The sequence below is a fragment of the Emydura macquarii genome, unplaced genomic scaffold (genome assembly GCF_026122565.2).
Source record: "Emydura macquarii macquarii isolate MOO-44397 ecotype Brisbane River unplaced genomic scaffold, CSIRO-AGI_Emac_v2 contig_2681, whole genome shotgun sequence".
In the NCBI taxonomy this organism is placed as follows: domain Eukaryota; kingdom Metazoa; phylum Chordata; order Testudines; family Chelidae; genus Emydura; species Emydura macquarii.
The window spans coordinates 829,814-856,337 of record NW_027132818.1 but is presented as its reverse complement, the minus strand read 5'-3'; the positions used below and the strand labels follow the sequence as shown (position 1 = coordinate 856,337).

At 42.8% G+C, this 26,524-nt stretch overlaps 1 protein-coding gene across 1 annotated transcript in view; it reads left to right on the top strand.

Moving 5' to 3' along the window:
* The first annotated feature begins 661 nt into the window (after nt 1-661).
* CLIC6 (chloride intracellular channel 6) overlaps nt 662-26,524 on the top strand; it is a 57,996-nt gene continuing 32,133 nt past the window's right edge. Inside the window, exons 1-2 of the mRNA XM_067565638.1 lie at nt 662-937; nt 1,018-1,848. Coding sequence (XP_067421739.1) covers nt 662-937; nt 1,018-1,848 — 1,107 coding nt within the window. The remainder of the gene's footprint in view (nt 938-1,017; nt 1,849-26,524) is intronic.

Sequence of the window (26,524 nt, the reverse complement as noted above, 5' to 3'; positions counted from 1 at the left end):
CTCGTTAACACTACCCAGCCAAACACACCAGAAAGGGCTGAGTCTTTGGGGGCCAGCCCGTGGCTTTGCTGCCACAGCTCAGCGTGCCGGCGGCAGTGCCGAGATTAAAATGTCCAAGGAGACGCACCAGCCCAGCTACCCAGATCCCCCTTGTTAGCCCCGACGTTCACCCCTGTTTTTGGTTGGTTTAAAAAAAAAAGTGTAAAGGGGGCCACGAGCAAGAGAAATACCAAAAAAACTCCACAACTGCTGCGATCCCCGAAATCTGTGCTATAGACCCGAATGTGCACCTGGATCTACCACCCCCTGACTCCCCTCTCCTCATCCCCCCCATCCCCCATCTTCTCCACTTTTATCTCCATGTTTCCTTCTCCCCCCTCCCCCGCCAGCCTGTTGCCACCTCTCCCCGGCTGCTCTATCCCCACCCGGGGGCAGGTTCCGATGACCCGGGTGAGCGCGGGCAGCAGCTCCAGGCGTGGCTAGGGGAGCATGCGCAGAGGGCCCCGCGGCGCTCCGGGAGGCAGACGGAGCGGGCGCTGCTGACCCTGGGCGCGGGACAGTCGCGACTAATCCCTGCGGGTGCAGCGAGGCGTCGCCATAGCCAGCGGCAGGAGCCCCCCGGCGCCTCTCGCAGCGCAGCGCAGCACCCCGGCCCCTTGCCATGGACAGCTCCCCTTCTCCTCCAGAAGAGCCCCGCGCCGCTGGGGGACTCAGCGTGCCCCAGAGCCCGCAGCCGCTCGGCGCCGAGGGGTCCCAAGTGCCGGAAGAGGCAGGGAGGGAGGGAGGGGCGGCGGCGCCGGAGGAGAAACCCCCGGGCCCCGCGGGGCAGGAGGAGGAGGAGGAGGATGCCCCAGAAATAGCCGCTGAAGGGAAGGGGCCGGGGGAGAGCGGCGGCGAAGGGGGAGAGGAGGAAGGAGACGGGAGCCCCCGGCAGAGAGCGGGCAGCAGGAGCGCGCCCTGGCCGCTGGCCCCGCCGCGGAGAACAAGGGCGAAGGAGACGCAGGGGGGACTGCGCAGCCGGCTGCGGAGGAGGCACAGCCGGAGGAGAGCACCCGAAGGGAGGCCCCGGGGGAAAGCGCCGCGCAAGGGGGAACCCCGCCGGAGGCTGCCGCCGGGGCAGAAAAGCCTCAGGCAGAAGATCCCGCCGAGGCTGCCGGCAAGGAAGAAAAGCCTGAAGGAGAAGGAGAAGGAGACCACGGGGAGGGCGCAGGCGAGGAAGAAAAGCCTGGAGAAGAAGGAGAAGGAGACCACGGGGAGGGCGCAGGTGAGGAAGAAAAGCCTGGAGAAGGGGACCACGGGGATGGCGCAGACGAGGAAGAAAAGCCTGGGGAGGTCGCGCCAGGGGAAGCAGCCCCCGAGGGAGAGGAGCACGGCGAGGAGGAGAGGGAGGAAGAGGACGAGGACGAGGACAGCCAAGCTGCATTGGCAGAAGGAAAGCCCGAGGAGGATGCAACAGAGGGCGAACGCCGGGAAGGAGAAAGTGCAGAGAGCACGGCGCCAGCTGGAGCAAATCCCGAAGAAACCGCGGAAAGCGAAGAAAGCCCCGCGGCAGAGGACGCCGGAGACCACGCAGCCGAGGAAACGGCGGCATCGGCCCACGCCAGAACAGAGGACGCTGCTCCAGGAGAAAGCCCCGGGGGGGACTCAGATGGGGATGAACTGAGCAATCACCTCCCCGACCCCCATGCAGCCGGGGACCCCGAGGAGCCTGCCGGAGCGGAGAGAGACGAGGAGGCCATGAAGGTGAACGGCCTGCAGGGCAGGGGAGAGGAAGAGGAGGAGGAGGCGAGCACACCTGTTGAACCCGGGGAAGAGCCGCAAGAGCATGACATTTCCCTCTTCGTCAAGGTAAGAGTGCCTGGTCGATCAATCCCCTTGTCCCCGTGCTCTCCCTTAGACCAGTAGCCGGGCCCCTGCCGGAAAGCCTCAAGCTTGGGGAAGGTTTGCTGTGTAGAGATCATACTTACCAGGGTCATGGGCTGGTGGTAGCAGTTTTTTAGAAGTGGTTTGGGAGAGATCTGGATAAATGGGTCACCATGTGATCCAGTCTAAGTGAATGTATTGACTCCTCTGTCCAGCCATATGTGTATGAAGTTTTACAAAAACAAAGTAACATTGTGGTCAACGTTACAATAACGGGGAGCAGTTTGAGGGAGCTCGGGTTAGTCACCCCACTCACAGAGCGCAGCTATATGGAACAGAGCCTTGGGTTGTCCGTTTGCTGTTATTAGTGTCGTTTAAATCTGCCAGACGAAAATCCCGTTTTGTTAAAATAGGCTGGTTATTAAATCCCGAGATAAATCTGCTTTTGACTTTTCATTCCTGCTTGGTTAAATGTAGGCAAGTTGCAAAGTTTTCCACTCTCCGTTGTGCTGAAAATCGTAGTTTTGACATTTTACTAGTTACAATAATTAATAATATATCAACAGGAAAAGTGCAAAAGTGGTAGTAAGGCAATTTCCCAAAAGGTTTTCAGGCCATCTACTTTGATCTTTTTAGTCCAGATATCTCTGTTTAAATGAAAAGTGTATGAGAATCTGAGTATCGCTCAAGTTTGTTCCTGGGCTTCTGTGTGGTGCTAATCATCGTAGTATCTGAGCACATCAAATACATAAATGTGAGAATTTATTTTCACAACATTTTAACTACTTGTTAAAGGTCCTTGGAGAGTTTAAAATCTCCAAAGTAGAAGGAGATGGAAGATACACTACAGGTACCCCTTGAGAAAAATACATAAGGTGTGACATTATAGGGGTTCACGTGGAAGAAAACAGAAAATTATTTTTTAAGAACATTGATAACACTGTCACATTTATATAGCATGTTTCATGCTAAAAGTATGAAGTGCTTGACAAATACTGAGAGGTGAAATGAATTTCTGATAATAAATGTAGACAAATGTGACAACTCTGGATTCAGAAAAAAATTTGCAAACAACCCGATTTTGTTGTGTAACGTGTTAGTATGTCAGTTAAAAATATCCAAGTTACATGCATTCAAAATACCTACAATTCAAGCAGGTGAAATCTACATTAGAAAGACACAGAAAAACCAAAAAACTAACATTTGTGAAACATTATCGGAAATTAATTTCTGCCTGCTTACTCAGTTCTATAAAGTCTGCAAGGAATCCCACTGAAGTCAAAGAGGCTCCACCCACCAGCTTCAGACTGCTGGTTTGAGCAGCTTATACAGCACCATGTAAACCATGTCCCCCTCTGTGATGGAGGGCAACAATCAAATTTAGCAGGCACACTAGTGAGCATCATGGAATTTGACCAAGTCAGGGCCATCCTTATAAACAAAGAAAACAAGGGGTCACTTTGGATCTTACTTTATTGGAAGTCATATTTCCTATGCAAGATGTGTAACTCATTCATGGGTCTCCTCCACCAGCAGCACAAGAATGAAGTGGGAAGAAAAAACTCAGTGGCTGACCTCCCCCTCCCTTTCCACAATGAATCCAGAAGAAACAGCAATTTATACCTTGATTTCTCCCCCTTTCTTGAAATTTAGGACTGCATTCATAAAGCTAGCTCTGTACCAAACACACTGGGGAAAAACCCTTATTTTTACAAGTGTTATGGAATCTTTAATATCTCATGTACTATATAGTGTTATAGTGGAAAGAAAAATGTTCTTTTTTTATGTCCTCTCTCTCTCCCCCAACCCTTCCCCAAATATAGTATTTCCTTAAAATACAAGCTTGGTTGCCATATAAAGTTACTGAAAATAACTTTGCTCTAGCATTTTGATCTCCATTAGCTGAAGGCTGAGAATAGAGTTGACATTTATATTTCTGGGACGAAGCAGAAATCTATACAGCAGAAGTGGTGTAGAACAGTTTTGTTCTGAAAAAAGTTGTACCTTCTTACTCAATAGATCTGCACCCTGTGCCTATTCAGTCATGTGTGCTTTTTTTTTTTTTTTAAAGCTATAGTTATATTTTTCTTGTCAGCCCTTCAAGGCCAACTCAGATCTGGCAGAGAGAACTCCATTCTTTTCTGGCTCATAGGTCAAGAGAACTGTTAACTACCAATTGTAGGGCCACTTATGCAACCTCCTCTGTTTTATATTGTGATCATAGGTCCATCAATAACTGCAGCAGGATTGCATAGGTGTGACTAAGGTCATAATGTGGCAGCAGTTTCACCACTATAAATGAAGCCTGTTTGTCTTGCAGAAAGAGCCCAGCCTGATTTTCAAATCCGAGGCTGAGATTGAAGGGCTACCAGTCAGAAAAACCATGTTTTTGCACATCAGAAACTGATAATATTTTATATGGATTATCACTGAGACATAATAAATGCAGAATCCCATGTCATCACTTTCATAACATCATTTTGCAAAGGCAAACCATACTTGAAGCATGAGTCCCGTCCTTGTAGAATATCTGAGGGATCAGAATTGGAGAGCAGGACATAATAAGGATAAGAATGTGAATTGTGCCCATATAATCCAAAAATATAAAGCTTAAGCATTGTTAATTGAAATATTTGTGAACTTCTAAAGGGAAGGAGGAGCATGTTTACAACTGATTTAACATTAGTAACTTAAGAACGCTTTGAAAATAATGCATTAGCCATTCTAATGACTTCACTGGCAAGTCATAACCAGACTTGAACATTTTACTATACGTCTACTTAGTAAAGTACTAAACTTAGCTAAGACTGATCTCTTGTTTCTCCACCTCCAAGGCTGACATCTTAGAGCAGCACCTTATTGGGGAGCCCAGCATCTCCCCATGCACCAAACCACACAACATCTGGGAGGACGGGGAGCCCCTCTCTTTCCTATTGATGGAAGGACTCATACCTCTTTCTCACTGCTGTTATGGAGAGCTTCACTGTCCTCCTCCTCCCCACTGGGATGGGAAAGAGAATGAGGGTCCTCACTGTGGCTCAAGATCTTTAAAAATACACGTACAATGTTTATGCTTTACTAAGTTACAGTAAGTGCTTAATACTAAACAAAGACAGAGTGGATACCCAGGAGAACTGAGATTTTCCACTCAGGGAGTACTAACTGATTGCATCAGCCCATATAGAGTGTAGTCAGATGTGGTACCAGAGTGGTCATGCAGCAGAATCTGACATGGTATTCCCCCAGTTAGCAAATGGTTATTGCCAAAACTCAAAAAGATTAAAAAAAAAAAGTGAGAAGGCAACCAAATTGAATCCATATGTTTTATTTCCAGCATGAAATTATCCCCCACTGAAAAACCCAACCCAATGCATTCCCAGTGCATAAGTCTCCAGCCCACTCCTGCTCATTATAAAACCATTACGCCAGCCTGCCTTCTCTTCTGTGCTGTTGAGCTGTTGCCCTCCCTTTCTTCTGTCATTTATTAAAAAATTTCCAACAAACTTTCTCCCGTGCTGCCCCTTATGCATAATATGAGCTTTCTGTAAACAAAGCCACTTCATTGCCCTCCCTCAAATTTCTCCTTAAAACTTTCCTCTCTTGTGATGCTTGCAGAAAACTTGATAATGATTGGACTGAGACTGCTGCTCATCATCCTGACCCCTATTATCTCAGGCCTGGTCTATACTGATAATGTAGGTCAACGGAATGCAGTTTCCGTCGGCCATAAAGCATGTGTTTTCACTGGCATGTCAGTTCCGCCGACCTAAATTGCAGTAAAATTTGACTTAATAAAATCACTTCTGCAAGTTGCATAGCGCTGAAGTTGAATTCTGTGAGTCGAATGAGTGTTAGTGTAGGCAGAGCGCAAGGTAAATCGATGTCATTGGCCTCCAGGAGATATCCCATAATGCTCTGTTGTGATTGCTCTGCACATTCGCAGTCTGCTGCACTGCAGCCATGTAAACAGGAAATAGCTCCTCCCTTGAAGTCCCAGGAAATTTTGAATTCCCATTTCCTGTTTGGTCAGCATGGAGAGAGCTTGCTAATACAACTGATCATGACAACTGCACACCCCAAACGCGCTCCAGCCTGGAGCCGACCTGAGGTCTTGGATCTCATCGGTTTGTGGGGCGAAAAGTCTGTTCTGGCTCAGTTCTGAGCAAGCAAAATAAATTTGTATATCTATGAGATGATATCTCGCGGCATGTTGGAGAAGGGGCACAACCGGGATGCGCAGCAGTGCCGCGTTAAGATCAAAGAGCTGAGGCAAGCTTATCAGAAAACCTGGGAAGCTAACAGTTGTTCTGGCTCCTCACCAAAAACATGCCGCTTTTACAAGGAGCTGCACGCGATTCTCAGCGGAGACCCCACCACTGGGCCACCACGCAGCATTGATACCTCAGGGGAATCTGAGGCCAGGATGAATAAGGATGAGTCTGTGGATGAGGAGGAGGATGACGGGGGCAGGCGAGTGGGGTATCCCTTCCCCCTGAAAGCCAGGTGCTGTTTGCAACACAGGAGTAGCCCACCCAGATACAGGAAACTGTGACTGACTGGGATGCCGGGGAAGGCACAGCTGGTGAGTATGTACTGCATGTCTTTGGTTATATCCCCAGTCCAGAATCTTGTACCAGCGGGAAAAAGTGGTGTCTGTGGTGGTGGGGCTGTGATTCCTCCTACTTGGTGTGCTTAAGCATTAGGTTTACCCCGGGAAAGATTATTTATGTGCACAGGGATGCTTTGAGAATCCTCCATGCATATCTCCAGGAAGATTTAATGCAGCTACTCTGCAATCCTTTGCAGAAGGTTTCTTGGGAGGGCAGCCTTATTTCTTCCATCACGATAGGACACTTTCCCCTGTCACTCTGTTATTAATTGTGCAGGCATCATCATGGAACACAGCATAGCAGCAGAAGGGCCAGGCCTGTAGCCAGATGCTTGCAGCAAATCCTCCCTTTCTGCCTGTGTGACCCTCAGCAGGCTGATATTACTCATGGTTACCTAGGGAAGATGGCGCACATTTACAGAACCCGCCTAAGAAAGTTTTTTAAAGTTTGTGTTATTCTACAGCTGGGGCTGGTTTCTTGGTTCAGCACACCGCAAGTCCCTAAACCGGACATTATTGCTAAGGGCCTTGGGCATCTGCAAACGGGTTCCCATTTCTTTCCTCCAGAGATGGTTATCCCATATCCACCTCTCACCCTTTCTAATGCCTGTTAAAAGCCTGATCAATGGGAGCCCGACATCCATGCTGCTCTAGGGAGCATAGACCCATGCAGCATGGGCACCAGGGATTTCCCTAACATAGATGCACTAGCCCCTTACTTACTATGGCTGGAACGGCTCTCCGCCCCCTGCAATACTTAGGCAATGATATGCGGTTCTAGCCTTCCCTTCGGAAGGCTAAAAGGAGTTATTTATAAAAATTGTTATATTGCTTTTTGGCCATGGGACAAGTTAACAATGGGTGCCTTGTGCTTTGCTTCCCTTACAGTGGGCAACATGGTCTTCAACACACCATCTCATACTCCTATAGAGTGCCTGTCGCAGATAAGAAGGTGAAAAAAATCTCATGACGACATGGTCAATGTGATAACGAACATCTCTGCGGCTGCTGACAGAGCTAAGAGCATGGAGGATTTCATTATCTGACAGGCTGAACATGGACATGGACAGCAGAAAGGCAGCACAGGAGTATGAGCATTCAACTCAAGGAGAGATGCTGCGTATAATGCGTGATCAGTCAGACATGTTGAGGTGTCTGGCTGAGCTTCAGGAAGCTCAGCAGCAAGACAGACTCCCCCAAAACCCCCTGCAAAACTCTGAGCTAAAGCATTCTTTCCTAGCCTCCACCCCAAAGCGATCTAGGAGGAGATTGAGCAAGGTGCAGTACATGCTGCACTCATCAGTTGAAGGGAGCAGAAAGAGGCGACAACCCCTTTAAGGAGTGGGAATGTGTGATTCTTTCATGTGTGCACAGCCAAAAACAGGCTCTGTATCCCTCTCAGGCCCCACGCAATGCATGCGGAACGTTCAGTTATCTTTCTTTTCCTCCCTCTGCGAAAGATCACCAATAAGAATTGTAAAGCAGTACTTTTTATTACTGTTTATTTATTGATAACAAGGGAATAAAGGGAGGAGGAAGTTGGGTGGGGGGACTGGAACTGTAGGTGATGGTTAGGGGATGCGAAGTGAAAGCACAGCACAGATAAGCAACGCACATTACTATTGTATCTCGTTACAAAAGCGGTTTTTCAGTGCTTCCATGTGGTGCAGTGCTCTCTGCATTGCAGTGGCATCTGGCTGCTCAAAATTTGTGGCCAGCCTATCTGCCTCCACAACCCAACAAGAACTTCTCCCCCTTTGTCTCACAGACATTATGGAGCACACAGCAGGCAGAAATAACTATTGGGATGTTTTTTGATGGAGGTCTAACCTAGTGAGCAGACTGCGTCAGCGCGCCTTTAAACATCCAAATGCCTATTCCGCCACCATTCTGCACTTGCTGAGCCTATTATTAAAATGTTCCTTGTCGCTGTCCAGGTGCCCAGTGTAGGTCTTCATTAGCCAGGGGAGCAAGGGGTAGGCAGGATCCTCCCAGGATCACTTTTGGCATTTCAGTATTGCCAATATTTATTTTTTGGTCAGGGAAGAAAGTGCCCACTGCATCTTTTTTAACAGACCTGAATTTCTAAAGATCCACGCATCATGCACCTTTCCAGACCACCCCACGTTGATGTCGGTGAAGCATCCCCTGTGATCCACAAGGGTCTGCAACACCATTGAGAAGTATCCCTTTTGATGTATGTACTCAGTGGCAAGGTGATCTGGGGCTAAGATAGGGATGTGTATGCCATCTATGCCCTCCTCCCCCAGTTTGGGAACCCCATTGCAGAAAAGCCTTCCACTATGTCCTCCACGTTTCCCAAAGTCACTGCCCTTCTTAGCAGAAGTCTTTTAATGGCCCGGCACACTTGTATCACAGCTTCTCCCATGGTGGATTTACTGACTCCAAATTGATTCCCAATCGATTGGTAGCACTCTGACATTGCTAGCTTCCACAGAGCCATGGCCACTCTTTTCTCCACCATCAGAGCTGGTCTCAAGTGAGTATTCATGCATTTCAGGGCTGGGGAGAGCTCTCCGCAAAGTTCAAAGAAAGTGGCCTTCTTCATTCAAAAGTTCTGCAGCCACTGCTCATCATCCCACACCTTCATAACGACGCAATCCCACTAGTCACTGCTTATTTCCAGGGACCAGAAGCAGCTCTCCACTAACTGCAGATGGTGCATTACAGCCTGCAGCAAACGGGTTATATGGCTTGTAGCAAGGTGGCTTTTGTAACACTGCAATTTTTAGCACTGCGGCTCTTATCTCATCCCTGAAAATACTGCAGAGTATGTTGTGAAGTGTTTGTGATGCTCACAATAATAGTGCAGAGCTGAATGGGCTCCATTCCTCTCAGGCAATGGTGTGTGCATGGCTGAGAGTGAAGGGTTTAAAAAAAAATGGTGTGCAAAGGTGATCGTCTGTTTGTCTGGATTGAGACAAGAAGGGAAGGGGGAGGAGGGAGTACATTTTATCATGGCAGGACGACAACCTTCCCAAAAGCCTCTGCAGCTAGTTGGCTGTAGGATAGCTACCCACGGTGCACTGCTTTGATTGTCAACCCAAGCATGGCTAGTGGGGACGCAATTCCCCAATGCAAAGAGTGGGGTGTGATCACGCTCCTGCGACTTCTAAAATTCAGCGGGCGAAAGTCGATTTAAAATAAAATTGACTTCACTCTGCAGTGTAGACATACCCTCATTGTTCTCTTGTGCTCCCCGTCTCCTGCTTTCACCTATTGTCTCATGTCTTAGGCTGTAAAATCTTCAGAGCAGGGACTGTGTTTGTTATGTGTTTGTACAGCACCTAGCACAAAGGGGCTCTGATCCTTGATTTGAGCCTCTCGGAGCTATCACAATACAAATTAATAATAATAATAATGAATATGTCCTGAAGTAGGTGAAGACAACATGGGAGTGATGATATTCAAAGCTGTTCTCCCAACTCCAACTGTCAAGAAGCTTTACTTCAGAGTTGGGTGCCATTATGAATTCTGGTGGTTATGTAGGTAAAACATGTGGGGGTAAGAAATTGAAATATGCTAAAGCTCAATGCAATATGATTCCATGGGCTTTAATGGGATTTGCTCATCCAACATCCTACTCAAGGCTTTGAAATTTTTTCCCCTCAGCATGTAATTATCTTTTGGATGGACATATCAATGGGTATTTCTAAAATATTGCAAAGAAAGAGTTTATAATAATGTTTTTGTTGATATGACTGAACCAGTGTTAGAAATGCAACTGCCTAAACAGCTTGAAATATGTAATTGACTTCAATAGAGCACAGTCAGTTTACACCAATTGAAGATCTGGCCCAAATTTCAGTTTCTTGCCAGCACTGCTGAATATCAGACACTAGCACAGGAGATAGTGCAAAAATGGGAGGAAAAGTTCAATGCCATCAGGACAGAGAGGCCCTGGAGAACAAAGCTCAATGGCAGGCCTGGTGAGGGGATTTCCTACATACGATCATCCATTGTTTTTTTCCTTTGCCCACTGTAGAACAGTAGTAGTTCTGGTGGTTCAGGGTCCTTTGTAGCAGCCAAATCTGCTGTTTAAAGACAGGATAAGTAATTTACTAGGTACGCTGCTCTTAATTATCTATGGAGCATTTTGTTTTGTGCGGGTTCAATTTCTATATTTTGGATAGAAAAGTTCCCTGTGATCATTGTTTATAGTTTTAAACTTAAAGCATTTTTATTTCCACCTGTGCCTTCTTTTGGGCTCCTGCTACCCAGGATACCTCCTAGGAAAGCCAAATTCAGTGCTTGTCAGTAAATGCACTGTTATAGAGGTCAGGGGAATTACACTCAGTAAATTTGATCCATCATACCTCACATATTGATATTAGCTATGATTAGCCTTATATGAAGAATAAACAATTTGTTATACAGTGTAATAAATATATGTGCCTGGTGCTTTACAGACAAGTGAAGATGAGGTGCCTGCCCTGGAGTTCTTACAATCTAGGTGTAACGCCTGGTGGCTGAGGCAGATTAGGGGCAGTCCAGCAGTGGTCAAGTGCATTCAGATAGCCAGGTAGCTGGGATGTCAATTGATATTAAAGGCAGTCTGGGGCAGTGGGTCAGAGTTCTCACAGGCTGATAGCCACAAGATCCAATCTCAATCGGAAGGCGAGGCAGGCCTGCAGGCAACCACCTGTTGTTCAGACAGCTTCCTCTTGCTGTTGGGGTCTTTTTATAGTCCAGGTGCTCAGTGAAAATGCTGTCTGTCTAGCCATCTGGGGCCTGGCTGCTGTGGGGCTGTAGACCTCTAGAAGGCTGTTGATCAGGGGCAGTGGTTCAGCACACGGCTGTGACATGTATGCTAGGTATGCTGTGTCGGGGACTCAACAGGCCTGAGTTCAATCGCTGGATCCTCCCAGTAGGCCTAAATTCTGTAATCCAATCTGTAGAATTAGTCTCCTGCAATGTGCGTAGAACCCCACTGACTTCAATAGGATCCATGCCCAAGAAAGGGACCTCTGGTAAGACGATGACAACAAATATTTGGGGAGAAGAAGTGGAGGGGGGGGAGATCACGCAAGGGAGAGGGAAAAAAAGGGATGTGATATTTGAGATTATATAATCAAAAACACAATATACCCCATTTCTCAAAAATGACAATACCAAAGTTATGCAGTATACCTGACTAATATTTATTTAATCAGCACTTCACATAATATCTGAGTTCTAGACTTTGCATAAGGATTAGTGGGGAAAAAACAAAACAAAAAACAAAAAAAACCCAAAAACCAGCTCTCTAGTGGCTGAAAGATCTGAAGAGCCTTCAGTATTTCAAAAGTGATTTGAGAATATATATTTAAAATAAATCGATTGCAGGATTGTGTTCACTGTTCCAAACAGCAAGATTGAAAGAGGCATTTCTTCACATAAAGGATTAATAAATTACCATTCACAACAAATCCTATATTTTGGCAGGGGATTAGACTAGATGACCCTTGTGGTCCCTTCTAACCCTATGATTGTTCCCTATTTTTCTGAATTCCTGAATCACCAGCACCATCTCTCAACATGATTCCCCATCATAATTAAAAATAAAGTTGCCAACATCCTCCATGTGGTAAAAGCCACCAGGTATTGCACTCCAGGGCAGCTTCATGCTTCAGTTGGATTCTTTGGTGGCTGTCCTGTCACCATCTTTAGGCATACGGGGGGAAATCACTCAGTGGGTAGGGGCCCTAAACCAAACAAAGAAGGGTGAAGGAGATTTTCAAAAGGCACAAATGGCAGTTATGCACCTAACTCCCACTGATTTTCTGTGTAATGTGGGCACCTAACCACCATGTGTGTCTTTGAAAATCTTCCCAGGAAAGTTTAGAATTGCCTAGGAATTGAATACTTCTGCTAACCTTACTATTTAGAATATTCAAGACATAATTCTACACCTTGTTCATTTAAAAACGTACTTGCAGGTAACATTTAAGCTATTTCAGATAAGATCAAGATGAAACCTCATAGTTAAAACTACAAATTTTAGTGATTCTGAAGATCTAAGGGTCCAGTAATTTGGCTGTAATTGCAGAACTCAAAACAGCCAGACTACTCATTTCCGTATGAGATCTTCCATCAAATTATTCCTATGTTAAAAGAGTTCTTGCTAAAATTCTAGGTTAACAATAAAAGATGTATCTTAGAGCTCTTCATTAGGCTAAAATTAAAAACAGGCTTCATCCAATCTTTGCAGCCTTTTTGGTTTCTTATCACTGGGTGATTCATTTCATTCATCCTTTCCAATGGGTGAGGTTCTGATTGCAGTTACATTTATGTAATCTGAAGTAACTCCATTGATTTCCAGCCTTCATTGCACCCTTCCTGAGATGTGCTGTGCACCAAATAGCTGATTATGAGGATCTGGCCCTATATTCTTAGAGCTGTGCTGAATTATCAGCAATTCTGATGCACAAGAAAGTAAACAAGGCAGAGACATTTTGGCTGCTAGAAACACAGTAGAAAAAAAAATCAGTGACTGCATCCATACTTATAGATCTCACGCTTGATTTTTCCAACATACATGGCAATGCATTCATGATAATACAGAATAGAGGAACTTTTACTTTCCATTAAATGTTTGTAGGATGCAGTTGTGGAACTGTGATTTAGCCTATGTATTAAGAAAAAAAGACTATTCTAAAACTAAATTATTTGGGTTTGATATCTTTCTTTAAGTACAGTGGCTGTGATTTGCAAAGAAGCTTCTAGGAATTAAGTGCTCAAATTCCATGGGAAAAAAAGAAATCACAACCTGTATTTCCATCTGAGGTATATACAGTTTTCCAGGAAAATCACTGAGAAGAGATTTATATTTCAGATTTGGATTTTTGCTTATCTCTGGGATTATATACTGTTGAAAATCAGTTTGAGTGTGATTTATGATAGGAGTAACTGACACTGATACCCAAACAAAACTATATACAAAAATCACTGTTAGTCTTTAGATAATCGACACATTGTTGCCAGGGGCCAGAATTTAGATCACCTTTAAAGGGTATAAATACTGATTCAGGTATGTGGGGTTACATTGCTCTGTGATTTAGGGATTTCTGTTCTAGTTAAAATATGAAATACCAGGAATTTTACACAGGACCCCTTCTTGTGAAACTTCTAGCCCATTTTGCAGACTAAAGGGGCTTGGGAAAGTTCAAATAAGCTTGCTTGCTGATCCAGAGCAAAGCAAATCTGATGTTTGCCTAAGGTAACCGGATTTGTTAAATGCAAAACCAGGACACATCACTGTGGAATTAGAGGAACATTTGACTAGGTTTAGACAACAGTGGGAAAAGGCCCTGCTTCTTTTCCTCAGCCTCCTCCCTGAAGTTCCAACTTCCCCCCTTTCCCTCTCCCTTCCCCATACTCATTCTACACACTATCCTCAATGAATACAGCTTATCCTTCCTCCTCCTGCATCCTATGTGTTCAATTAAAACCACAAACGTCCAGGGATAAGATGCCTTTATATGGTTCTGTACTGCTGCCACCATATCTTCCACCCCCCCACACCCCCACCCGGTGCTGCTAATCCCAGTTGGGCACTAGTGTGTTACTTCCTCATATATGCCCAACACTACTGCAATGTTGATTATGGGATCTTCCCCTTACTCCTTATAATTCATATCATAGCAGCCTGTCCAACTTAAAAAAGGAAGTAGCCAGCAAAGAGAGTCACTGTCCTCAGGCAGAGCAAAAAGCACAATTCAACTTTACATCAGGGAATGGGTAAGGAAAGGGCAACTACCTGTTAACTAGCTTGTTTTAATGAAACCAGAAAAAAACCCAAACTGTGCTTTCATTCAAACTGGCCACGAGCATGGGACTATCACCACAACCAGTACAATTCCGATAAAGTAGCCATTTATAGAATATTTGTGCTGCAGTTTCAAATCTTGTATATATTTTGAAGTGCTGAGTTGGCAGAGACAATTGTGTGCAGTAGTTAAACACATTAGTAGGAATTCTGTTTGGTTCTCAAAGCTGTCTCACAAAACAGGAAACTGGCCAGCTTCCCACAAGCATTTGCCTTTTCTCAGCCACTTTGTTGGATGGAGTATGGCAATTTAGGATTCCATAATACAGCTAAAGAGGAGCTGGCATTATGAATTCCTTTCATAACTCTTCAGGTTATTCTTTATACTCTATGCACCGGTTGCAGATGCTTCTGGAGTGGACTACTTTAGAGATCTTTTAGTTTAGTTTAGTTTATTCTAGGGAAAAGGACCAACAAATTTGGAAAACAGAAGTTACACAAGTTTTATGGAGATACGAAACTGAAAGCTTTTGTTTCAATGAGAGCAAAAAAACCCAGTTTATTAATTGTAAAAGAGTGGGGAGGTAGGTTCAGCATTTCGTATGGTTATAAGTTCCAGAGGGGTAACCGTGTTAGTCTGTATACAGCAAAAACAACAAGAGTCCTGTAGCACTTTAAAGACTAACAAATTTAATTTCTGCAGGTATAAGCTTTTGTGGGCTGTAACCACTTCATCAGATGTAAGGAATAGAAATAAGATGTGTGCACGCACGCACGCACACACACACACACACACACACACAGAGGGGTAAGGAACAACAATGGGGAGGTGTTTGCTAGGTGTTAGCAAAGTCCATTCAGTTAGAGTAGTTGAGGCCTATTCACAACCATTGATTAGGAGGTGAGAATGTGTGAACAGTGACAATTACTTTTTGTAATGAGATAATTATTCCAAGTCCCTATTTAGACCCAGTTTGATTGTGTCAAGTTTGCAGATGAGTTCCAGCTCTGCAGTTTCTCGCTGAAGTCTGTTTTTGAAGTTTTTTTGTAGAAGTATGGCAACTTTCAAGTCAGCTACAGCATATCCTGGGAGACTGAAGTGCTCTCCGACTGGCTTGTGGATGTTTTCATTTTTTGTGTGTGATTTGTGTCCATTTATTCTTTTGCCTAGTGACAGTCCGGTTTGACCAATGTACATGGCAGAGGGGCATTACTGCCACATGATGGCATATATTACATTAGTAGATGTGCAGGTGAATGAGCTCCTTATGGTGTGGCTGATGTGGTTAGGACCTGTGATGGTGTCACTAGAGTCAATGTGTGGGCAGAGTTGGCAGTGGGGTTTGTTGCAGGGATAGGTTCTTGGGTTAGTGTTCTTGTTGTATGGTGTACGGTTGCTGGTGAGTATTTGCTTCGGGTTGGGGGGCTGTCTGTTCCTTACATCTGACAAAGTGGGTTACAGCCCACAAAAGCTTATGCCTGCAGAAATTAAATTTGTTTGTCTTTAAAGTGCTACAGGACTCTCGTTGTTTACGGTTATAATTGCTCTCTCTCGTGTTTTTTTGGGCAATTCATGGCTGTTTTTAGAAATTAAAATTATACAGATAAATTTACTCCCTGAACCTGTTCGCTGTAAAATAGCTTTAAAAGCTATATGCTAAAATTACTCTTTTTGGAACTTTGCTCTTGAAGGCAGGCTTAGACATTATGCAGCAATTTAGTGCTTTCTTTAGATCTACTAATGCCAATTTTGACAACATAGAACTCAAACCCTGCTCCAGAAATAGACAAATTAAAAGAAGCAACCACAAAATTATAGAGATATCTTAAAGTGGTCACTTTTCCCACAGTCCCTCCAAACATCTTGAGTTCCTTTTCTGTCCTGTAATTTACAATCCTCAAATTACAAGATTGTTTATTTGGCTGAATTCTGTAGAGGCCCCAAGGGTGGATTATGCACACAATACTGTATCATCTCACCTCTGTAATATCACTGCAAATGACTTCTTGATTTATAATTATTTTAGTCAAAAAGTATTAAAATTAAGAACTAAATATTTTGTGTCCTCACAACTATGTTCTTAAACATGTATTACTTTCACTTATCTAATTAGCATGTGTTTTACTTTAAGCATGTGCTTAAGTCACATGGGCCTTAAATACTTTGATGAACAGGAATACATTCCTGAATCAGGGTCTAATCCTATATTCCCCGTCATTAATATCAGTGGTAGTTTTTAATGTTCAAGGAATGCAGGATGAAGTCCCTAATGCTCAATCTTACAACCTTTGCTCAGGTGAGCATTCCTCTCCCATGTAAGTAGGTCTATGGACCTCATCCTACATTCTTTAGAGAAAACTCCCAAGGAGAGAAAAAATAAAGTTTTCCTTATCCCGTTGCTGCCAATGCCCCCAGTCTGGTAAGGACTAGCCTTGGTTTTGTAAATCCATCTCAGTAACTGCAGCCCTAGCTAATGTCCTGTGGCTGCAGGAAGCAGCTGTTGTGCTCAGGGCTTTACATTCTGCTGGTTGTTTAATTTGGTATGTTTTTGTAGTTTAGGGCAGGGAAGAGAGGAGGAGCCACTTTATTTTTGTGGCAAGAAAAAGAACGAGTACACACAACTCTCACAATTCAGATCTACAGCAACACTGTTTTATTACTGGGGAGAAAGTTAAGTAGCCTTATGGTTACTAGAGTCGCAAACAAAATTTTATTGGTGTCTCACACGCATGGTGGGTGTGGCATTGCTTACTGTCATAGCATACACAGTGGCTGTGCTGCATTTCTGATTTTTGTCAGAGTTTATGATTCCATGATTTTTTTTATTTTTCAAAATAGAGCTCTCTGTGTGAGTCAATGAGAGAGTATTGTAAAAAACAGTTTTTCCTAGTGATTATAAGGACGTGCTTAGGGTATGCAGCCTTGAATTGATTATTAATGACAGTAGACCCTAGAGGCCCATCTGAGATTAGGGGCCCTATTGTACTGCATACTCCAAAGAGATTACAGTCTTAATACAAGCAAATATTGTTATCCCCATTTTACAGATGGGGAACTTAAACACAGACATTTAAGCAGTGCTGAATTTAGAATGAAAGAGGTGTCGGGACTCAAGCAATTTTTTTACATTTATAACTGATGCAGCAAGCCCAGAGGTGCCAGGGCTATGAACTGCCAAGCCTAGAGGTGTCAGGGCTCAGCCCTGGCACAAATTAAGTACTGCATTTATGTCTGGATCCTCAAAGGTGTTTAGGTGTCTAACACAATCAATGAGAGTTAGGTGCCTAAATATCTTAGAGGATTCTGGGCCTTACTGACTTTCTAGCACTGTTAGTGTTTCACATAGTTTTCTGCATATTTTGATTCCTTGGACTAAAATAAAATATAGCCTCAGCTGGTCTCTAGTGTCAGTTATTGTGAAGAAAAGAATCACATATCCTTTGTTTAGAACTCAGATTGTTGAAAGGAGCATAATTAAATGGCATATGAAGGTTATATGATTTTTCTTTTTGCTGCTAACTGATAATAAAATGTCATGTGATAAGGAATTGTTTGCATTTCCATTTGCTATGTTTTCTTATTTACTGATAAAATACTAAAGTTGAATGATTGTGTATCAATTGATTTTTTCAATAATTTCAATCTTAATATTCCAAAATAAGTTTCTCTATTTTTGTAAACAGAATGTTGCTTTACACAGTGCATGACATTTTAATTAGTTGTTTAAAACCTGCTTATGATGCATTTAAATTTATAGAGCATTTTATAGGAATGTAGATTGTTTGAGGATTTTGATGCTTGTTGACAATGTGTGAAGCAGAAAGCCCAAGGTTCCCTTGAGAAGGCTTACTCAGAAAGTTTTGCCCCTTCCAGTTCTCCTTTTACAAAACCTTAGAGACACAGAACAGTTTTATATCATAAGTATAATGACTGTGAGTTACTTATTTCCTTTTCCTATTCAGCACAAGGAGCAGTATTGGCACTGGCAGACTGAAGCTGCAGTGGTGGTGATGTTTCTCACTTTGGTTCTGTTTCCATTCATAAACAGAAATCTCAGCATACAGCAGTACTACGCTTTTCATCTGGGACCAAAGTCAAATAGGACTATAATGGTTATTAAATTAGTTGAATAATAGCAGGATAGAATATCTTAAAATTACATCATCATTATTTACAAAGGACAGTGCTAGAGAAATTACTCGGTTACTCAGAAATGCTAAAACAAAAACAAACAAACAAACAAAAAAAAGCCAAACAAACACAATCATGCCACTTCCTTTACCTTTAGGCCCTATCCACATTAGGGCAAACAATCATGTCAAACCATTTTCAAACACTTAACCCCAAACCCAGGGGGGTTTCCAATTTGTTTTCACACACAGCACTACTACAGGCTACTGTATACACAGTTGTAGACTGAAGTGGTGGCAGTGTTTCAAAGTTCTGCAATATCTTGTGTTTTCTCTAGAAGCCTCAGCCTCAGGAATCAAGCAATTACATGGGGATCTGAGATTTCATTAAATAAAATAAAAGCTTTTAGCCCTTATGGTTGTATACAAAAAAGTTTTTAGATGTGTCTTGATTGCACCCTAAAGATTAAACACCAGCAGGCACCAAAACCCCCCCCCTTCCCCCCCCCCCCCCCAAAAAAAAAAAAAAAAAAAAAAACAAAAACAAAAACAAAAAAATGCATCTTAAAAAAACCAAACATGATTTTTAAGGCAAAAAAATCCATGATGTTTTGGGTCTTGAATCCTGATTTTTGAACACTTGGGATTGGTTAATCTATAGCAGGATTTCTAGAGCATGTTTTTATTTAACAAAATTGTTTATTTAGCAACAACTGGTTCCCACAGATTACAAAGTATTTCAAATGGAGAGCGAGGGAGGGCCAGAGAGAATACCCTGCACTGGGAGTCTGATGGGAAGGGGAGGAAAAAGGAGTTCCTTTCCACCAGACCCCCGCCCGCCATTACCATTTTGCTTCTAGAGCTGGTATTTTTCATTAACAATATTTCACTAGCTAATGTGCCCAGATTTTAACAATGCTTTGTGGGAGGGTCTCAGCCAGGTCTCACTGAAGTCAACAGGTCATTTATTTGTAATATTCTACATGAATGTTTCATTTATTTTCTACTCGCAACAAAAACACTCCACACTATTAAAAAAACAACCAGCCTCTTCTTTCATTTTCCCTACTTGGCCTAACTGTAGGAATTAGGATTATCACTGCACTTTGCTTTCTTCTGCACCTCACCACCCCCCTCCAGATTTTTCCCATTCCATAGCTTTTTAGATGTTTCTTTCAAGGCAAATTATATTTTATAAATGTAGGCTTTGCATGTAGATTAAAATAATGTGGCTATACTACATGTTAAATATCACATTAAAATATTAAACAGGATGTGCCATTAAATACCAGTTAATCTGTTTTTCCCAGACCTATAATGTGTTCCAGAATACAATGCTCTTTTGTTGCAATAATTCCCTGTAAGAATTTAACAGGGATATAAGATTTTTGTCTTGATGTAAAGTGTTCAGCTGGTATTTTGCCATGTTATTAAATACGGATTAGAAATAGCATTGAGGTATTTAAACCATAATTCTTGTAACAGGATAAATAGCTAATAGCATTTGGTTTGTTGCTTGTGTACTTGTGACCTGGTTATATTCAATTTAATACAAACACGGACAGAACTAAGTCTCTTGCCAGAATTCACAGTGATGGGAAATTCATGTTTTGAACTATGTGGGGTAAAAGTATCAAACCCTTTAATCCAGTGGTCTATAAATGGGTACAGCATTTCCAAATGTTCACAGAACTACAGATTGCTAGCTATGTGCAGTTTCAGAGCATTCAGTTTTCTTTAGCGCCATTGCCTATATTTGTGTAGGTTTTGAAATCTAAGAATACACGTGAAGAGAAGAGTTAAAGCAACATACTGTGATTCTTAAAAAGAACACAATTTTCCAGTTGATTTATTTCTGCATTGGTTAAACTAGACAAACAGGACGGACTCCTATCTCAGCAGCTAAGAAAGGAGAACTGGAGAAGCAATGCTTACCAAACCAGGGAAAGGAAGGTTTAGCTGCTGCCACTAGTCTTATTTTAAGACCTGCCTCTATGACTGAATCCCCCATCAGTCTGTGAACAAGCAGACTGAGTTTCAAAACTGTGCAAGGAATTTAGCCACATATTTTCCACTAAAATGAAATGGCTTCCATTTTGAATGATTCATCGAACACAAGGTCAGAAGGGACCATTATGATTATTTCCTATGACCTCCTGTCTAACACAGGCCATAGAACTTTGCCCAAATAAATTCCTGTTTGAACTAGAGCACACCTTTTTGATAAATCCAGCTTTCATTTAAAATGGTCTATAATGAATAAATGGTTAAATAAATAATCTACATGGCTTTGAAAAAAATCTCAGTCGTGCTTAAAAACGTTTTTGGAATCCATTGTAAAATATGCTGAAAACTGTCATTAAAAGGAATGCTGCTTTATGACAAGACCTACAGCAAGCATCATTAACATGTACAAAGTCTTTTTGTTATTAAACTATACTTGTAAGTTTGGCAATATTTAGTTAATGAGCACTGAGCTGTAATTGAGGTCTTCAGTCTTTATTAACCTTAGTAGTTTTCCTATAAATTAATTGCATTTATAATGTTCCAGGCACATTTCTTGCAGATTTACTAAATATAGTTTAAAAAAAAATCTTTGGAGAAGCAGATGTAATTGTTTAATTTTGGACTTATCAATAAAAGAATAACAGAACTGTGTAAATTACTAATGGGAAAAAGATAATTTGTGGATAGGATTGTTAAAGCTGCTTTGAGAAAAAGTAATATTACTAACTTCTGATTACTAGATTCAAGAGGTAATCAGTTACATATTACTGATTATTTTACTATTACAGTTTGCTTGGCACCTACTAGACCATAGAAAACTCACTGAAGAGTTTACAATCTCAGGACAACAGAACAATCCTCAGAGCAATAAAGACTTGGCGGAGGAAATCTCTGCAGAGCATGGAATTTCTCCCAAATCATTCTTTGGGGGCACAGTTGGCTCTCCTTTTGCTTGCAGAATGAGATGTGCTTTCATGCTAGCTCTTGTGCGCCCATTCTTCCCACAACTCTCTAGCTGACTAGCTTCACTGGAGGTGTTGAGTTCTGTCTAGTTTCCTCTGGCTCTGGCTGCCCAGGGACATCACTAAAGAGAGTTCTTCTGTATAAAAGGGAGACTACATAAACTGTACTTCAACCCTAGACAGCCCTAGACCTTTTCTGAGTAATTTCCTTCAAAGTGGTGGGAGAATGATGGAGGAAACCTTTCCCAAATTAATCTTGACCCTATAGGTTCCTGAGAAGAGGTAGCACTGCCACCAAGGCAGCTGATTACCCCTCTTCCCCAATATAGTGCAAGAAAAATCTGCATGTAATGGGAGCTCCCTGTAGATAGATCTCAGAGGGATGATCTGGGTTTAAGTTAAGTTACTAATTAATTATTTCTTGGTCAGGGAAGTAGCAGATGACTGCATACCAATTACTTTTGCACCATGTAGAGTGCTGGGTTTCAACTACCAGCAGTAGGAGGTGCTCACTGTAATTTAATTTGACCCCTCATGAGAGATATTGGGCGTTTCCTCTTGAATTATCATAGGACCATAATTCTAATGCAAATTCTGCATGTTCACTGACATACTATGTTTTGTTGACCCAAGCAACCAGTTGAAGTTCAGGGCCCTGAGGATGTGCCAGCTGGAAGTAGAAATTGTTGAAGTCTGGTATTTCTTTGATGTAATCTTGTTTATTTGTAAGGAATTTTAAAAGTCCTGGTCTCTTAACACAGAAGGAAGCCAGAGCAAAAGGAGCAATTTCATAGCTTACAGCCCCCAAAGCCTCTTAGCTAATACCAGACCCCCAAATTCTCTCTAGCTTTTTCCAGTCACACTGTGCTTACAGGTTCCTGCTTGGCTTTCTTGCCTCTCCCTCTCTGTTCTCCATTTGTGTGATCCTTCTTCCCCCCATCCAAAATAATACTCTGCCACAAACTCATGGGTGAGTCACCCACCCCTTTTGTCTTGAGTGGGGGCTTATGTTTACAGTTATGTTAATTAAAGCATGAGTTCACATCTATCAATCTCATTGGAGTTTTACCTCACTCCATACCAAGGTTTCACCTAGCTCATAACAGTACCATACCTAGCATGGCATCGTTACTCAGACACAAAGTAAGTCTGCCAACATGCCCAAGAAAAGTAATTCAGTAAATCACATTACTTTTCAACATGTAAAATGATCTGATTCTATCACAGGATTAAATTTTTTAAAAGCAGCTTGTCTGTTACTTTCACAGCTCTGCTGTGAGCCACAATTTTAGATGAAAATATCCTATTTGTATGACAATATTTAGGGTTCCAATCCTGCTCCGAATAAAGACTTTGGTAAAACTCCCCAGACTTCATTGAGAACAGTATTGGCTCCAACATTACTATGTACACAACTTATTTGTTTATATTTCATTGTTGTTTCTCTGGAAAATCTTTCAGTTTTTAAAAATGGGTGGCAGGTGTATATGAGTGTACCACAGATATTACTAGTAGATAGATGAGTTACGTACTATTTGTTTTCTATTTTTACTTACACTGTCTTGTCATTTCATGGAGTGATCTTTTTTTTTTTTTATGTAATCCAGATCAGAATAGGATGGCCTGTTTGTAGACAAACTGCTTAGTGGAAACACTGGGTAGGTGATGAATATTTAAAAATCAAAAGTAAATGATGGTCCCAGTCCAGCTCCCATTTAAGTAAACAGGTGCAGCCTTAGACCTCTTATTTCTAGAAAAGAAAGAGTAATGAAGGCTTCTTAATAATTTGATTGGCATTATACCTTCATGCTAGTAACCCTGTAATCATTGATGGTTTCAGAAATATTTTCATTACAAACCCTATCTCCAGGTGATTACAATTTAAAAAATAGTTTGCTTGATATTGCTTGTGCTTATTGCAGGCGTAAAGATTATTTTCTCCTCCCCTTCTCTCCCTTCCCCCTCCATGTCTCCAACTCATTTATAGGAAGGCCCTCCACAAAGCAGAGCTCTAAGTTATGCACCCTTGGAATCCTACTCCTCCCTTTTGATACTAGACTCATACTAATTGCACTGACAGGAGCATTGGCAGGATTTGCATCTTATTGCATTTGATTCAGTGGAGGTGAAGAAGAATTCCACCTTTAGCAATGAGCGAGATCTTTAAGAGTGACCCTATGAAGGAAGAAAGTGAGCTTGTGACCTTCTGAAAAGGGGAACTGGAAGATTTTCTGTCAAAGGTGTTTTTTCCCCCATTTCTTTTTTATATTAGAAGTTTAGATTCTGACTAGCCTGGAAGACTCTGATGACTGGACAGCTAATGAAATGATGACCTATATTGACAGCAGTTTAGAGGGGAAGAGATTTTTTAGTCAGATAGTTGATAGTTTTATCACCATCTATTTAACTTCACTTACTAATTAACATTTAGGACAAAGGATCTCTTGTTAAAGTTAAGTTCAATACCCTTGTCCTTTCAAGGAAGTTTTGAGTGCAAACAATATACATTCTTGGAGTCTTCTAACAAATTCCACCAGCAAAACCATAGTAAACAATTCCTGATATTTCTAAATATAAAGAACTAACAGAAAAAGTCCTTTAAAAAAAAAAAAGAATAAAGCCTTTTAGTCCCCCTTTCAACATCATACAGGAGCAAAAATAGTTGAGGGCATAGTTTTCAGGATTTTTTTTTTAAATTAAATCTTACTCTATGCCTTTTTCCCCCCCAAATGCCAATCCAGCCCTTAGTAAGGTCCCTATCCTGCCTTGGAATCTGCTAGTGTGGATCCCTGCATCCATGCAGAGTCAGTGCAGGGGCTCACACAAAGAGACCGCAATGTGCAATTTATGTGCAATAGTCTCATGAACTACCCAACATATCTTACAGGTGATTGCTTTTGTAATTCATCTGAGAGAGAAATAAAAGCTGCAAACATCTATATTAAACTAGTTTGATGTTAATCGAGTAGATGAAAGTATGTGGCTGTTTAAAATAATTTTTGATAGCTAAAAAAACGCAACCAAGCAATCAACCATTTTACTCCTAGCTATTTAAAAAAATATTTTTTTTTAAACCTGCAGTAGGATGTTTTTGACTGTTTTAGCTCAAAAGTTTTATGATGAATTTAAAATTTCTGCAGATTAAGATCAGTGTTAGCTCTTAGATATGTAATTCAAAGCTAACATCTAAAGTTTTCTGGAGAGGGAGCTTAATAAAAAAGGGAAAGAATCTGCATTGGGACTTTTGTCCAAAATGAAAGATAGAACCAGAACCTATTACAAGGTGTTAATATTGAAGGTTACCATTGTAGAGGATATCTCATGAGTGGAAGTAAATACACAAGGTTGGTAACCTGAAGAACTCTGTATAGCTCAAAAAAAGCTTGTCTCTCTCACCAACAGAAGTTGGTCCAATAAAAGATATTACCTCATCCATCTTGTCTCTCTAGTAGCATGGGACCCGCACGGCTACAACAGCACTGCACACAACAACAGAAATAAAAATGTTCATTATAGAACCACTAGGTGTCATCAAAATGGTTTGGCAAAATTTATGGAGCCCTTATTCCTTAAGCCACCAAATGAACAAATTTTACATACAGAAAAAATTAGGTTGTTATCTGCCTCACCAAAAGCTTTAGTCTGAACAGGAAATTACACAAAATGACAAACCTATGGTGTCTTTCTGATCACCACAGTGTATTACATGCTAATGTGCATTATATTTGCAGCCAGATGAACCAAAATGATTTCTAGCTATATTTTAATATACTGGTACTTTAGAAATATGGTACATTTTGCAATGTGTAACATGGTATGACTCCCCACCTTGGTGCCTGCTGCTGGTTATCTGGGGAATCAGCCCTCAGCCAGGCGGACGCATCTCTCTGCGGTGTCTCATGCTCAGTCCTGTCTCCGCTCGATCCTCCTTCTCGTGACTCAGCCCTCCGCTGGAGTCACAGTCCATTTACCCTCCACTTCTGGGGGATTCTGCAGTCCGTTCTAGGCCACTTCCCACAGTGGCCACTGCAGTCCTGCCACCAGTCCTGTGGCAGTTGGGTGGGAGAGGGACCCCAGCCTACCCACTACTCTGAGTCCCAGCCCAGGGACCCTATGTGTGGCAGCCTTTCACTGCGTCTCCCCCAGCTCCTCTGTAGATTTCCCTGGTTCACTTCCCTGCAGCTCCAGTACCTTCTCAGCCCTTACTTCAGGTCATTCAGCTCTGCCAAATCCCAGCAGCCAGCCACTGCTCAGTCCTAGGTGCTGACAGTCCTTCCCCTTCAAGCTCCTGGGAGACACTGTCTTTGCTCTGCTCGGTCCGCTCCCTTATATACTGGCCTCAGACTGGCTGCCTTTCCAACGGCCCTCTTAACCCTTTCCTGGCCAGCAAGGGTCAGGCACTCTATCACACAGCCTCCCCCTCAAAACCGACTGCCCCCAGGAGGGGTATTACCTCCCTTGCTTCCTTCGCAGCGGGGTCCGCAGGGAATCTCTCTCCTGCTTCAAGTCATCCACCAGAAGTAGCAATTTCTCCTTTTCCTCCCTGGTGTCCCTGTATTCCCCTCTTTGTGCCTCTGCCTCATCTTGTGCCCTTCACAAGGCAGCTCAGTAGTTTTCAGTTTCTCCCATAGCCCTGGCCCTTGCTCTGCCAGTCCACCCAGCACCCCTTCTCTGAGGGTCTGAGTTCCCAGCTCCCATTCCTTGATGTCGGTATGAGTCCCCACATCCTTCAGCTGGATGTCTAGGAGTCTCTTCCTTCTCTCCCCTTTCTCATGTCTCACCTGCTCAGCCACTTTTGCCTTCTCCATAACCTTGGTGCACCCACTCTGGATATCTAGCATCTCCCTCTGGCCCTTTCTGGATCCCTTGCCCTTTTTCTGAGTTGGATCCCTTTTCTCATCCCGTCAGGATCCTGCCCTTCCCTGGGCTCCTATTCTGCCTTTGAGAGCACTGTCTCTTCACACGCCCTGATTCCCCACAGATGAAACAAGCATCCCCCGTTCCTGTTCCCTTCACAAGTCAGGAACTTTGGTGCTCTCCTGCCCTCTTTCCCTTGGGGCCACGCTTTCTCAAAGTGTCCCCTCAGCCCACAGGCATAACATTACTCTGCCCAGGCTCCTGGTCTCATGACCATGGGGCCTCGTTTCTTGTCCCAGGCCTTCTAGCCCCTGTTCACCTCCTGGA